General features: G+C 45.6%; 1 protein-coding gene across 3 annotated transcripts in view; it reads left to right on the forward strand.

Moving 5' to 3' along the window:
• CSNK1G2 (casein kinase 1 gamma 2) overlaps positions 1-14,465 on the forward strand; it is a 137,336-nt gene that overhangs the window by 111,011 nt on the left and 11,860 nt on the right. For all 3 annotated transcript variants that reach the window (XM_087702869.1, XM_087702885.1, XM_087702877.1), the window contains exons 9-10: positions 5,637-5,785; positions 8,627-8,710. In XM_087702869.1, the coding sequence (XP_087558995.1) occupies positions 5,637-5,785; positions 8,627-8,710 (233 nt within the window). The remainder of the gene's footprint in view (positions 1-5,636; positions 5,786-8,626; positions 8,711-14,465) is intronic.

Raw genomic sequence — 14,465 nt, forward strand, 5'->3', positions numbered from 1 at the left:
CTAGATTCCTTTTACATGTATTATGGCCAAAACAGTTCTCCTCCCATCTTATACTTAAGCCTTACATTTCTTCTTTTATTATCAAGTTTATTTGCTGCCCATCTCACGATTCAGGCGACTCTTGATTGGCTTGTTGTTAGTTGCGAAGTCGTGTCCAACCCATCTCAACCCCATGGACAACGTTCCTCCAGGCCTTCCTGTCCTTTACCATCCTTTGGAGTCCATTTAAGCTCACACCGACTGCTTCAGTGACTCCAGCCAGCCACCTCATTCTCTGTCATCCCCTTCTTCTTTTGCCCTAAATCGTTCCCAGCATTAGGCTCTTCTTTGCTGGCTGAGGAATTCTGGGAATTGAAGTCCGCCAGGCTTAAAGTGGCCAAAGTTGGGGACCCCCAGTCTAAGTCAGTGATGGTGAACCTTTTTCGCCTCGGGTGCCAAAAGCACGTGTGTGCGTGCTATCGGGCATGCTCGCGTGCCCATCCCATGATTTAATCCCCACCGCGCCATACTTCCTGTGCATGCACGTGTAACACCCCCCCCGCACCCCCCCGCTGCCTCAGACATTCGCACATAGTTTTCTTGGAGCCTGGGGAGGGTGAAAATGCCCCCCCCCCCCCCCCGAGGCCCAGTTTCTGACTTCCAGAAAGGTCCGCTTTTCACCCTCCCCAGGCTCCAGAGGCTTTCTAGGAGCCTGGGGAGGGCGAAAAACAGCCCAACGCGCAAACTGGAAGTTTGGGAATGGACTTCCGTGTTGCCCGTTGGGCCATATTTCTCCCTCTGGTGGCTTCACGAGGATTCAGGGAAGCCTCCAGAGAGCGAAAAATGGCTGAAAATCAAAGCCGAAATCAGCTGGCCAGCGCTCACATTGCGTGCTGGAGATGACAGGGCAACGTCTCGCGTGCCCTCAGAAATGGTTGCGGGTGCCACCTGTGGGAGGTCTACTTTATATGGAATCTTCCACGTTTGTGCTTTCTGTAAACTTTATAAGTGCCCCCTCAATTCCATTGATAAAAATGTTCAATGGCACCGGTCCAGGACCGAGGCCTGTGACATTCCCCCTCAATGTTTCCCTCAACTGTGAGCCCATCTAAACACTGGTACTTTCTAGCCCATATTTCACCTTTTGTGAAGACAAACATTCTGAAACATTCTGTCAGAGTCTTTGCTGAGCTGCTCTATGTCTGTGGCATTCCCTTCATCTGTTAAACTGAAAATTATGTGAACAAAGTCCATAAGGTAACGTGACATGATTTATTTGTGAAAAAAAATCCAGGTTGCTTCCTGTTAAACTGTAACAAGGCTATGCAGGTGCTCCCGATGTACAGCTTGAAAATTTATTTGAAGCTCTTACCCACAGTAGATATCAAGCTTACAGAATAATAAAGTTGGAAGGGACCTTGGAGGTCTTCTAGTCCAACCCCCTGTTTAGGCAGGAAACCCTACATGGCTTCAGACAAATGGTGATCCAATATTTTCTTTAAAACTTCCAGTGTTGGAGCATTCACAACCTCTGGAGGCAACTTCTGTTCCACTGATTAATTGTTCTAACTGTCAGGAAGTTTCTCCTCAGTTCTAAGTTGCTTCTCTCCTTGATTAGTTTCCACCCATTGCTTCTTGTTCTGCCTTTAGGTGCTTTGGAGAATAGCTTGACTCAGTTCTGCAGTTTCTTCCTTTCTCCTTTTCAAAGATGGAGGTGATTTTGCTCTCCTCCAACCTTATGAGGCCTCATCAGTCTTCCAGGAATTCTCAAAACTGACTGAAAATGTGATCATGTTCACTAAATTTGAATTCTTATCCCTTCTTTGCCTGTCCTAAGCTTCAGTTCCTTACTTCCCCACCCCATCCCAATAAGGTCAGCTAGGGCTCCATTTGTATTTTGGGAAAAGACAATAGCAAAATAGGAGGTAAAAAAATTCTGCCTTAAAAAAAGCGTGGCACGACAAAACCGCGGTCCACTAAAGCGCGCCCGATTAAAGCGTGTCGCTGACGTCATCAGCAGCGCGACAACAGCGACCGCGGAGAAAAAAGGGTGCTTTAAAGAGCACTTTGAAAGCAAGCCGATTCAAGTTAAGGTAAGGGTTAGGTTTAGGGTTAGGGTTAGGGTTCGGTTAAGCGTTAGGGTTAGGTTTAGGGTTAGGTTAAGGGTTAGGGTTAGGTTTAGCGTTAGGTTAAGGGTTAGGTTTAGGGTTAGCGTTAGCGTTAGGTTAAGGGTTAGGTTTAGGATTAGGTTAAGGGTTAGGTTTAGGGTTAGGGTTAGGTTTCGGGGGGTTAGGTTTAGGTTTAGGGGTTAATTTTAGCTTTAGCGCTCACAGCGTGCTTTTTTCGTCGCGCTGTGATGACGTCAGGTACGCGGTTTCGTCGAGCGCGCTTTAGTCGAACGCGGTTTTGTGGTGGAACCAAAAAAAGAAGCCACACACAACCAGGTACCCCATAAATGCTACACGTGGAATAGCCCAAAGCACACATTCTGATGAGAGAGGAGTTCCCCAAGGATGGGCTCCAGTATGAATCCCAAAGCTCGAAAGATTAAACCCCTTGTCCCGGTGACCGACCCAAGTTTGATCCTGCAACGTTATCCCGGGAGACGTGTATTTTGCCTTCATTTGTGAAATCCGGCCTTCTCACCAAAGCACAACATCACCTCATCACTTTCTCCTCACAACAGACTTTTACTCTCCTTTTTTAATAACATATTCCAAGACAATTTGGGGTGTTTTTCATCTCTCGCAACACTCAGCCCATTTTTAGCTTCTCGTCGTAATCTTGGATTGTTTTCACTTTTTATTTCTCATTTATGTCCTTCCCCACCCCCCTCTCTTCAGCGTTTTAGAGAACACTGCATCTGTCCACTTCTCTTGTCTTTCTTTATCGGGGTGGTGGTGGTGTTGTTTGTTCAGCATCTCATTTCATAGCCAAGAAAACAAACAAATGGATCGTCAACCCAGAGTTGACAATCGCACCAAAGATCAGGCCCAAATTGTCATCTTGGACACGTTATACGAAGGCCTAATTCTCTGGAGATAGTTGGGAAGAAAGAGAAGAGGATGGGCAGCAACAAGATGGATGCCTCAATTATAGCAGTGATGGATGCACTGTTGGAAAATCTGGAAGACCAGGTTGGAGACATACCCTCCTGGGTAAAAGCTTTTCGCTAAGTGTCAACACCATCAAATCATTTCATTTAGTAGAATTTTTCTTGTCCTTTGTCCTTCTTGGACACTCTCTTCCTTCAGGATTTATACTCTTTGGATCTGACCCACTTTTCCTAGAAGTGATCAGTTCAGCTCTTCTGAAGCCTGAAAGGGAGGTTTGACTCTGCTCAGTTCCTCCTCCTCCTCCTCCTCCTCCTCCTCCTCCTCCTCCTCCTCCTCCTCCTCCTCCTCCTCCTCCTCCTCCTCCTCCTCCTCCTCCTCCTCCTCCTCCTCCTCCTCCTCCAGAAGATATCAAAAATTCAAGGATAACACGATCCTTTTCCCCCAAAGTACCAATCACCTTAAATTCTTCAACTAATTCTTTTTTGTTGGTGAGGATTAGATTCAGGATTAAATGAGAATTAAGTCTGCATTGTTCGTTCTTCTCTCTTTCGACAAATAAAGCTGGCGATAAGAGAGGGCAGGACTTTGTTTAGACCCCTGGACTCTTGGCAAAGTTAGATTCCCAGAAGGATCATCATGAATGATTGCATGGCTTTTTGAAAAATATTGATGCCGAAAGATCTCATCTGTATCTTCCGCCTGTCCAATTGGTCTATAATAGATTATCGCAGTGATTCCAAGAGTTTATATGTTGCTCCTTTTACAGCATTCTAACCAAGATACTTATTAGCAGGAATTCCATTCTCCGATTCCTCTATAACACTCCCCCCCTTTTTCCCCCCTTGGGTCTGCTCCTTTAGAATCAATTGTGGCTTTCCAGGATTGTGTGCCAATCATAAATATCATCCCACTAAGTTTCAGTAATACCTGCACCATTGAATTTGACTTCCCGAGTCCACATCTCCGTGACCCGTCAAAAGCGCGGACGCCAAAAGCGCGATCGACAAAATCGCGCCTTTGACGTCATCACAGCGCGACGAAAAAGATCGAAAAATTCAAATAAAAATTAATAAAAATTAAATTAAAGCAAGCCGATTCACATAAAGGTAAGGGTTAGGGTTAGGGTTAGGGTTAGGGTAAGGGTAAGGGTTAGGGTTAGCTTTAGAGCGTTAGCGTTAGCGTTAGGGTTAGGATAAGGGTTAGCGTTACGTTTTTCGTTACTTTAACGGTTAGGTTTAGGGTTAGGGTTAGGGTTAGGTTAAGAGTTAGGGTTAGGGTTAGGTTTAGGGTTAGGTTTGGGGGGGTTAGGGGAAGGTTTTAGCTTTATTTTTACATTTTTTCGATCTTTTTCGTCGCGCTGTGATGACGTCACAGCGCGCTTTTGTCGAGCGCGATTTTGTCCTACGCGCTTTTGTGGTGGAACCCACATCTCTACTGCACCATTTTTCCTCTCCCAAATACTGTACAATAGAAGCATCTGAAGTTTTGGGTACCACCCACTGGCATCTCTGTTGCAATGTCCTACAAAACTGAGTCCCCACATCCTGACCTCATGGTCTTCCAGCTTCCTTGGGCCCCAGTTCATGATTGCATATTCCTTGAGTTTTGCCACCTTCCCTCTTTTGTTCTAGTTAACTGCCCTCCTTGATGAGATTGGTAAAGCTCCTTGCCCAAATCTCCTTCCCTGTTTTGTAAGAGGTATCCCATCTCTTCCTGGGAATCCTTTGTGAGGATAATGTACAGGTAGGCGAGTTACAACCAGAGGTGGCATTCAGCTGGTTTGGACTGGTTCTGGCGTACCAGTAGTGGAACTTTTGAGTAGTTCGGAGAACCGGCAAATACAGTACCACCTCTGGCTGGCCCCTCCCTCCCGCCCCTCCCTGTCCTATATTCCCTTGCTTTTTACCATATCAGCTGATTCGCACGGCAGAATGGATTAACGCACCTCAGCTGAGCTAAACAACAGCTCAGCTCACCAGTGCTGACTCCGAGGGCGGTCTTGTGAGTGTTGTGTGCGCGCGCGAAGCGCACTCTCATAGAACCGGTAGGGAAAGATTTGGAATCCCACCACTGGTTACAACCGTTTGTTTAACGAGTGAAGTTACAATAGCAGTGAAAAAGGTGATATATGACCGTTTTTCACACTTACGACTGTTGCAATATATCCACGGTCAGATGATCAAAATTTAGGCGCTCGGCAACTGGCATGGATTTATGAAGGTTGCACTGTCCCAGCGTCATGTGATCATTTTTTGGCAACCTTCTGTTTGTCTGCCTCACTGATGTCTGACTCTGAAGGCAGCTGACTGCTCTGGCCCCCTCTCTGCCTCTGACGCAGAGCCCTCAACTGAGCCTTCCCCAGACTCCAGGACTGGCCCATGTTCCTCCCCAACCTCCTCACTGACAAAAATCAGTTGCCAGCTCCATTGGCCACTGGCGGGCCACAACGCCTCCAGTTGGTGACTTCCACAATGAAGAAGCATAATTTTAGCTCCTATCTATCTCCATAGTTGCCGCCATCTTCATTTTATTGAGCTTCACATCTGCATTTTTCCTCCTTGCTTGAGTTTTAAACAGCCGATGTGCCTTTTTCTTTTGCAGAGGAGATGGCCACATACCTCCGCTACGTGCGACGTCTGGACTTCTTTGAAAAGCCAGATTATGACTATCTACGGAAACTTTTCACTGACTTGTTTGACCGGAATGGCTACGTCTTTGATTATGAATATGACTGGGCTGGGAAACCTTTAGTAAGTAGCAGCCAGGGTGGAGAAAAATACAGACACAAACACATAGCCTTTTTGTTCAGGAAGTGAACTGGGGTGCTATGACAGGGGTCCCCAACTTGCAGGCCACAGCCCACTACTGGGCTTAAGCCATTTGGAACCGGGCCGCAAAAGTGCCGTGTAAGCACATGTGCACACATCCCCACTTGTGCAAGCAGTGGCGAGCATGGGCGTGCTCCAGTTGTGTGAGTGGTATGTGCGTGTGCCCCAGCTCATACAAATGGATTTGTGTGTTCCTCCCTGCTCACACTGAGCCATCCCCACCCTCCAGTTCAACCAGAAATGTTGGGGATTTCTATCACATTTATAAGCATAAAAAAAATCCATCACCCAAATGCTGTCAAGAAAGTTGGCAAATATTATGTGGATTGTTACAACACTTCTTAAGAACCATATTATGATCTGGAAAGTAAGAATGGCTTCTTGAGCGCCAAGGTTGATCTTTTTCTTAAAAATGTAAGAAACCTGCTGCTTCTTGCAACGTCTCAATTATGAATAGCTGACACAGTGTCTCAGTGGCTAAGAGGCTGAGCTTATCGATCAGAAAGGTCGGCAGTTTGACAGTTCGAATCCCTAGTGTCACGTAACGGAGTGAGCTCCCCTTACTTGTCCCAGCTTCTGCCAACCTAGCAGTTCGAAAGCACATAAAAATGCAAGTAGAAAAAATAGAAACCACCTTTGGTGGGGAGGTAACAGCGTTCCGTGCGCCTTTGGGGTTGAGTCATGTCGGCCACATGACCACAGAGATGTCTTCGGAGAGTGCTGGCTCTTTGGCTTAGAAACGGAGATGATCACCGCCCCCTAGAGTCAGAACAACTAGGACATATGTGCAAGGGGAACCTTTACTTTTACCTTATACAGATCGTCCTCAATTTATAACCATAACGGAGCCTGTCCATCACGGTCATAAGTTGTGACAGTTGTAAAATGGGTCAGTCGTGTGGCAGTCATTAAGTGAATGCCACGATTTTACATTTTATTTTGTTAATTAAAATTTATATGCAGCCCATCTCAATGTCAAGAGATTCTAGGTACTTGTTAAATGAATGCCATGGTCGTTATATGATTTTCCATGGGTGTTTTTTGCTGACGATAATGTAAATGCTGAATTTGGCCCAAACTATTGCGAAATGCAGTCTTGTAAATTTGGGATGCTGCAGACAGCCATAGAGGGCAGCTGTGTTGCTGGGCATTCGAAGTTCAGTCAAGTGACTGCTGGGCAGATCAACTACAGGAACTTCAAATCCAGGTTGTAAGTAGCCCAAAGTTTGGTCTGTGATAACTTTGAATGGTCTCTAAGCAACTAGTTGTAAGTCAAGGACTACCTGTACACTGTACACTCTCAGAGGACATGAAGTGTTAATACCACTTTATAATGCCTTGATAAGGCTACATTTGGAATACGGCATCCAGTTTTGGTCACCACGATGTAGAAAAGATGTCGAGACTCCAGAAAGAGTGCAGAGAAGAGCAACAAAGATGATTAGGGGACTGGAGGCTAAAACATAAGAAGAACATAAGAAGGTTGCTGGAACTGGGTATGTCTAGTTTAATAGAAAGAAGGGCTAGGGGAGAGATGATAGCAGTGTTCCAATATCTCAGGGGTTGCCACAAAGAAGAGGGAGTCAAGCTATTCTCCAAGGCACCTGAGGGTAGAACAAGAAGCAATGGGTGGAAACTAATCAAGGAGAGAAGCAACTTAGAAGTGAGGAGAAATTTCCTGACAGTTAGAACAATTAATCAATGGAACAGCTTGCCTCCAGAAGTTGTGAATGCCCCAACACTGGAAGTCTTTAAGAAGATGTTGGATAACCGTTTGTCTGAAGTGGCGTAGGGTTTCCTACCTAAGCAGGAGGTTAGACTAGAAGACCTCCAAGATCCCTTCCAACCCTATTCTATTCTAAGAGGAAATGACCAAATATTGGGTCTGTTATTCAGTATTAACAGGTAGTCCTTGACTTACAATCACAATTGATCCCAACATTTCTGTTGCTAAGCAAGAAAATTGTTCAGTGAGTTTTGCTCCATTTTACGAGCTTTCTTGCCATGGTCCTTAAGTGAATCACTTCAGCTGTTAAGTGAATCGTTCAGTCTCCAAACATATCTGGCTTCCCCCATTGACTTTACTTGTCAGAAGCAGGCTGGGAAGGTGACTAATGGTGATCACCCTCCAGACAGTGCAACTGTCGTAAATACATGCCAGTTGCCAAGTGTCCAGATTTTGATTTTGTGACCATGGGGATGCTCCAGCGGTTGCAAATGAGAAAAACTGTCATAAGTCCCTTTTTTCAGTGCTGTTGCAATTTCAAACGGTCATCGAATGAATGGCTGTAATTCGAGGACTTCCTTTGTTGGAACGTTTGTTCCTTTTAGCTGTCGAGCATATGATTGTAGGCAGGCAGAATAAACAAATAACCTGACTATTTTGAGACATTTGATTCTCTTTTCTGGGGGAGAAGAGCCATTTGTTCTCCTAGAACAATGATGCTGAAAGGTGCGCCTGCATGTCCAGGCCAGCTTTGGGTTTTCAGCCACAAACAGCCTATTTTGGGGGGCGTTTTCCCACACTCCAACGCCTATCAAGACCAGCTGGCCAGGGCACATGCACACCGGAAAGCAGACGAGCAGCTGGCGACAGTGCGCATGCCCACAGAGATGGCTCTGTGTGCCACCTCTGGCACCCGTGCCATAGGTTCCCCATCCCAGTCCTAGAAGACCCTTAACATGGGTCACATTTTAAAGTCTGAATTGGTGGAGATCTGAAAACTCTGAATGTTTCGCCTTGTTTCTTCCTCCTTTTTCCAGCCAACCCCTATTGGCACAATCCAGAGTGACGTACAAGTCCAGCCTCCAAACAGGGAGAAAGCACAGCAGTACATCAAACAGCAGGTAACTAGTGTTTGATTTATTGATCTATTGGTCTCTTTCTTAGGGTTGGAATGTATTTAGGTGAGTAACTAAATGAGGGTCAGATCACAGCTTTAATTTGTGCAGCAAAAGCATAAGGCAAGGGTTCCCAATCTTGGCATCTTTTAAGAGGTGTGGACTTCAACTCCCAGAATTTCCCAGCCAGCCATGCCAAGCTGGCTGGGGAATTCTGGGAGTTGAAGTCCACATGTCTTAAAGTTGCCGAAGAATGGGAAGCTCTGGTACAAGTTATTCTGACAAGGGAGGCACAACCTGGAAAGGGAGGCTTGGTGCCATCTGGTGGACAAAGCCAGAGATATCTTTGTCTCCTGGAAGTGTGGCTAAAACATGGCTTGATGTGGAGACCCCTGTTCTTGATCCAGAGTAATGGTTCTTCATACTGATAATGGTTGGGATAGATGGTCCAGTTCTCTCCTTCAGTTTTGGACTTCAGCTTCCACAAGAGAGCCAGTTTTGCGCAGTGGTTAAAGCACCAGATTAGAAACCGGAAGATTGCGAGTTCAAGTCCAACTGTAGCCATGAAAGCCAGTTGGGCCGGTCACGCTCTCTCAGCCCACAGGGTGCTTGTTGTGGGGAAAATAGGAGGAAGAAGGAGCATTTGATAGGTCTGCCCTCTTGTTTATCAAAATGGTTCTTTATAAAAAATACCCTGTTTCCCTAAAAATAAGACCTCTCCAGATAATGCCCAATTGGGCTTTTGAGTGTATGCACTAAAATAAGCCCTTCCCAAAAATATAGCAACACAGCAGCAGCCATGCAGTGACCACACTTGCCTGCTTCCTGCACCTCAAAAATAATAAGATCTTCTTGAAAATGCCAAACACTTATTTCAGGGGTCAAAAGAAAATAAGACCCGGTCTTATTTTGGGGGAAACATGGTAATAAATGCGGGATATAATAAATAAATGAGTTCTAACTAGTATGGCCAGCAGAAAGATATCATGGGGGCTGTACATCAAAACATCTGCAGGGCTATCCTTAACTCTCACTGCACAGCAGGGTCATTTCCTACCCTGCCACCTTTAATTGGAGATGCCAAGATCAGAACCCAGGACCTTCTGCACAAAGGCAGATGCTGTACGTTTTTGGTACGGATATCCATTCTGCTGCCTTTCTCTATTGGTCTAATTGTCGGTTCCACCACAAAACCGCGCTCGACTAAACCGCGTAGCTGACGTCATCAAGAGGGCGACAACAGCGCGGAGACAGAAGCACGCTGTAAACACTAAACCTAAAATTAACCCCTAAACCTAAACCTAACCCCCCCTAAACCTAATCCTAAACCTAACCCTAAACCTAACCCTAAACCTAACCCTTAACCTAACCCTAACCCTAACCCTTAACCCTTAACCCTAACCCTTAACCTAACCCTAAACCTAATCCTAACCCTTAACCTAACCCTAAACCTAACCCTAAACCTAACCCTTACCTTAAGTTGAATTGGCTTGCTTTCAAAGCGCTATTTAAAGCGCCTTTCTTTCTCCGCGCTGGCTGTTGTCGCCCTGTTGATGACGTCAGTGACGCGGTTTAATCGTGCGCGGCTTAGTCGAGTGCGGTTTTGATGGGTCACGCTGTCTAGCGACTGGTAAATCATAGTAACACTATCTGAGCCACCATTTTGGAAATATGCAGGTGTTTCCCCCCACCTCAATTTTTCTAGTCCTGCTGAGAGATGGCTCCCTGTGCTAGGAAAATGTTAGGAAGACTGCCGCCTGCCACTCTTTCTATTATTCTACTTTGCCTCAGATCAGTGGTGGGTTGCAGGTGGTACGTCCCGTTACAGGCGTTCCGGAGCCTGCCCGGAGCACAGGGTACCATTCCGGTATGGTGCTCCCGAGGGCACACCTGAGCTCCTTAACTCTCCTTTAAGTCTGTGCCGCTTCCTCGCATGTGCACGGCGCATACAGCATCTACGCGACGCTCCGCCGAGCATCTGGAGCGTGACACGGAGGCTTGCGGAGGCGTCGCAGGCAGGTACGCGCGTCCATGTGGGTGACGCCGGGCCCGTACCAGTTGGAACGGGATCCGGAACCCACCACTGCCTCGGCTCTTTCATTGCAGCTTACAGAAACCAGTGATTGGGTCTAGCCTAAGACCATCCACCCAGCATGTTCCTTTTGGATCTTTGGCCTGCCAAATAAATCCCTTCACCATTGGCCAGGCTGATGGTGGTGTGTTAATGGCTTGTTCATTACAAGTTCCAGCCTTTGGAAAGCTTCTTCTAGAATAGTGATGATGGCAAACCTTTTTGGTACTGAGTGCCGAAAAGGGAGCACTTTGCCGAAAGGGAACACCGAGTGCCGAAAAGGGAGCACTTTGTGCGGATGTTCGTCTGGGCTGCAACCAGGAAGGAGTTGCTCAGAGGGCATGCACCCACCGGAAAATGAACTCCTGGTTTCTGGCACGCACATGCAAGACAGCCAGTAGGTCCTCCGGTTACTGCTGCGCATGCGCACATGCTGATCAGCTGGCTGGTGTGCATGCTCCCGGCGGAAAACGGAAGACCTGCTGCATGCATGTGCCCCAGAAACCCAGAAGAGTAACGGACGATGCACATGCCAGGTGACATGGTCCCCGTGTGCTACTTCGGGCCCGCGTGCCATAGGTTCGCCATCACAGTTGTAGGACTTCCAAGGTGCAATAGTCAATTCTATAATGAAGGATCCTTTTTTTTTCCAGTCACTCTATATATCACCAACTCTTTTTCTTGGAGGACCTACTGGGCTGGGCTTCAACATGGCCTCAGAATTAGCACAGAGCGGCTAATAGGCAGAATATGGTTTAACCCACAATTAACCAAATGCTGTTTTAAACTAAAACCGCCATTTTCTCATCCCAGTATGGAGTGAGTTCTGTTTGTGCTGTATAGACGTCAACTCCCGAATTTCAGGAATTTGAGGTTGAAAAACACAGGGTTATATTAAAATATAATGAAACAACAGGCCTTTTGGCCATGAGTTGAGCTGAAGGGTGCAGTCAAAATGTTCAACAATCTAAGCTAGCTGATTAAGGCAGCCTAACGCCATCAAGACCAAATGCTCTGCAGAATACAGAAAGTATTAACACCTTTCTAACATGCAAGAGTTGGAGCCAAGGAAGATGTTTTAGAGGGGGTGGCAGACACTGAAAAGATGCCAGGCTCCCATCTCACTATTTCCTCTAGAGTGGAAATCTTCCCCATTTCTTCCCTTAAAGTTCTCAGGAGTTACAACAGTGTTTCTCAGCCTTGGCAGCTTGAAGAGGCCTGGACTTCCAACTCCCAGAATTTTCCATCCAGCTATAGAATCATAAGCATAGTTGCTGTTTCAGCTTAGCAACTGCTTCACTTAATAACTGAGTTGGTGGTCCCTATTGGGGCCGCTAAACAAGAACTACTTGTATATACATCAGGATAAACTTTCCTGTAGGTGCCTGGATGCCATGCGGTATACAGCTTTAAAAGTTTTAATCACCCTTACTTTGCATTGGACTCAAAGCAAAGTAGGACTTGAAGCAAAGTTCCTATTTTTCGGAGTATAATGCTATAGAGTATCCTTTGGAGTATCCTTGGAGTATCCAAGGTGGCGCAGTGGTTAAAAGCAGCACTGCAGGCTACTGCTAGATCAGCAGGTCAGCGGTTCAAATCTCACCGGCTCAGGGTTGACTCAGCCTTCCATCCTTCCGAGGTGGGTAAAATGAGGACCCAGATTGTTGGGGGCAATATGCTGACTCTCTGTAAACCGCTTAGAGAGGCCTGAAAGGCCTATGAAGCGGTATATAAGTCTACTGCTATTGCTATTGCTTTTCCCTCAAAAAAGAGGCTGAAAATCTAGGTGCGTCTTATACACTGAATATAGTATTTTTTGCCTCCCGAAACCCCGCCCCCTTCACCAAAATGGCCGTATATAGCTTTTAGGAAGCTTTCAGAGTGCTCCTGGGGGCTGGGGAGGGCAGAAATGAGCAAAAAAGGCCTGTTTTTTTGCTCAATTTTCCCCCCCCCAGCCCCCAGGAACACTCTGTAAGCCTCCTAAAGGCTATGCATGCCCTTGTTTTGACAAAAATGGGTTGTTTTTTGCTTGTTTGTGCCCCTCCATTCTTCGGGAACACCCTACAAGCCTCCTAAAGCCTATTCATGCCCTTTTTTAAAAAAAATGGGCCCGTTTTTGCAAAAAAAGGGCTGTTTAAGGGAGGTTTGACTCTTCAAAACCTTGGTGCATCTTATACTCCGGTGTGTCTTATACTCCGAAAAATACGGTAGGACTTAAAGCAAAGTAGGACTTGCAGGCCACAAGTCTTAAAGAAGGTGTCAGCATGGATTCTGCAAGGCTAAATCTTGGCTCACCAGCCATTTTGAGTGTTTCAGAGTGTCTGTTGTTAAGTTGAGGAGATGACCCTGGGCATGTTGTATATTTGGATTTCTAAAAATCTTTGGACAAATTTTCTCATCAGAGGTTCTTTAGTGAATTTTAATGATTGTGGAACAGTAATCCCAAAACTTTGGGATTGGAGTATATGGTACTTTTTCTTGAAAGGCGGAGTATAAAAAAAATATGTTGGAACTAGCTTTTTAAACTTATTCATAAATGATTGTGAGGTGGGAATAAAAGGTGTGCCGATCAAGTTTGCAGGTGGTAGCAAGCTATTCAGTCCAGTAAGCACTTTCATTTTGAATTCCAGACAGATCACTCTGAATTGGGTCAGGCAGTGGTTTAATTTAAGGAAATGTAAAGTGACCCACATGGGGATTTTAAAAAAAACAAAACTTAAGTTCATGAAGGTAGTTTGGGGGGGGCGGGGGGATGATCTACTGTAAATAACCAAGAAAAAATCTTGGGTCATAAAGGAGAGTTGAATTAATGTGTCAACTCAGTATATAGTAACTATGAAAAAGGTAAATTCAGTGCTATGCATTATTAGGGGGAAAAAACAGCTTGGTAATATTGCAGTGTGCTTGTATACAGATAGTCCTCGCCTTACAACCATTTGTTTAGTGACTGTTTGAAGATGCAGCGGCACTGAAAACATACAAACAAGGTCATAAAATCAAACATGACTCTTAACAACTGCTTTGATTGGCCATGGAAATTCTGGTGCTAATTGTGGTTGTAAGTCAAGGACTGCCTATAGTTCTATGGTTCATCTGCATTTGGCATTGTGTGTAGAGTCCTGGTCACCATAAGAGATAAAACAGCACGGGGCAAAGTGCAGAAGTAGCAACCAAAATGATTGAAGGACCCAAAATACTTGGGATCCTTTCACTTAGCAAAATAGGAGAGGGTTGTGATGTCTAAAATCATACTTGGCCTAAAACAAGGCTGTCCAAACTTGGAAACTTTAAGCCTTTTGGATTTCAACTCTCAGAATTCCCCAGCCAGCATGGCTTTTTTCAGGAATTCTAGCAGTTGAGGCCCACAGATATTTAAGTTACTATTCTCAAAACATGAGGAACAGGGACTACTCAATAAAGTATTTGGAAAGGAGGCACTTCCTTACATTGTCATTAACATAAATTCATTATCATAAAACATGATGGTGGCTATTAACGTGGGTGATGTTAGTATTTATTAGCTGATAACCTGGCGTTGCCCGGGTTTTTTATTTATAGGGGGAAAATGTCGAGACCAAACGTAATTTCTAATGTTGGATTTTTCCCCCTTACCAGAGGGAGCCCCCTTGTGGAGTACTGTGAAACTGTTACCATGGCAACTCCACTGTGCTGTACAGTAGAAGCCATTTT

Source organism: Thamnophis sirtalis, unplaced genomic scaffold, assembly GCF_051295495.1.
Source record: "Thamnophis sirtalis isolate CommonGarterSnake01/CBP01778 unplaced genomic scaffold, rThaSir2_p1.2 scaffold_1, whole genome shotgun sequence".
Classification (NCBI taxonomy): Eukaryota; Metazoa; Chordata; class Lepidosauria; order Squamata; family Natricidae; genus Thamnophis; species Thamnophis sirtalis.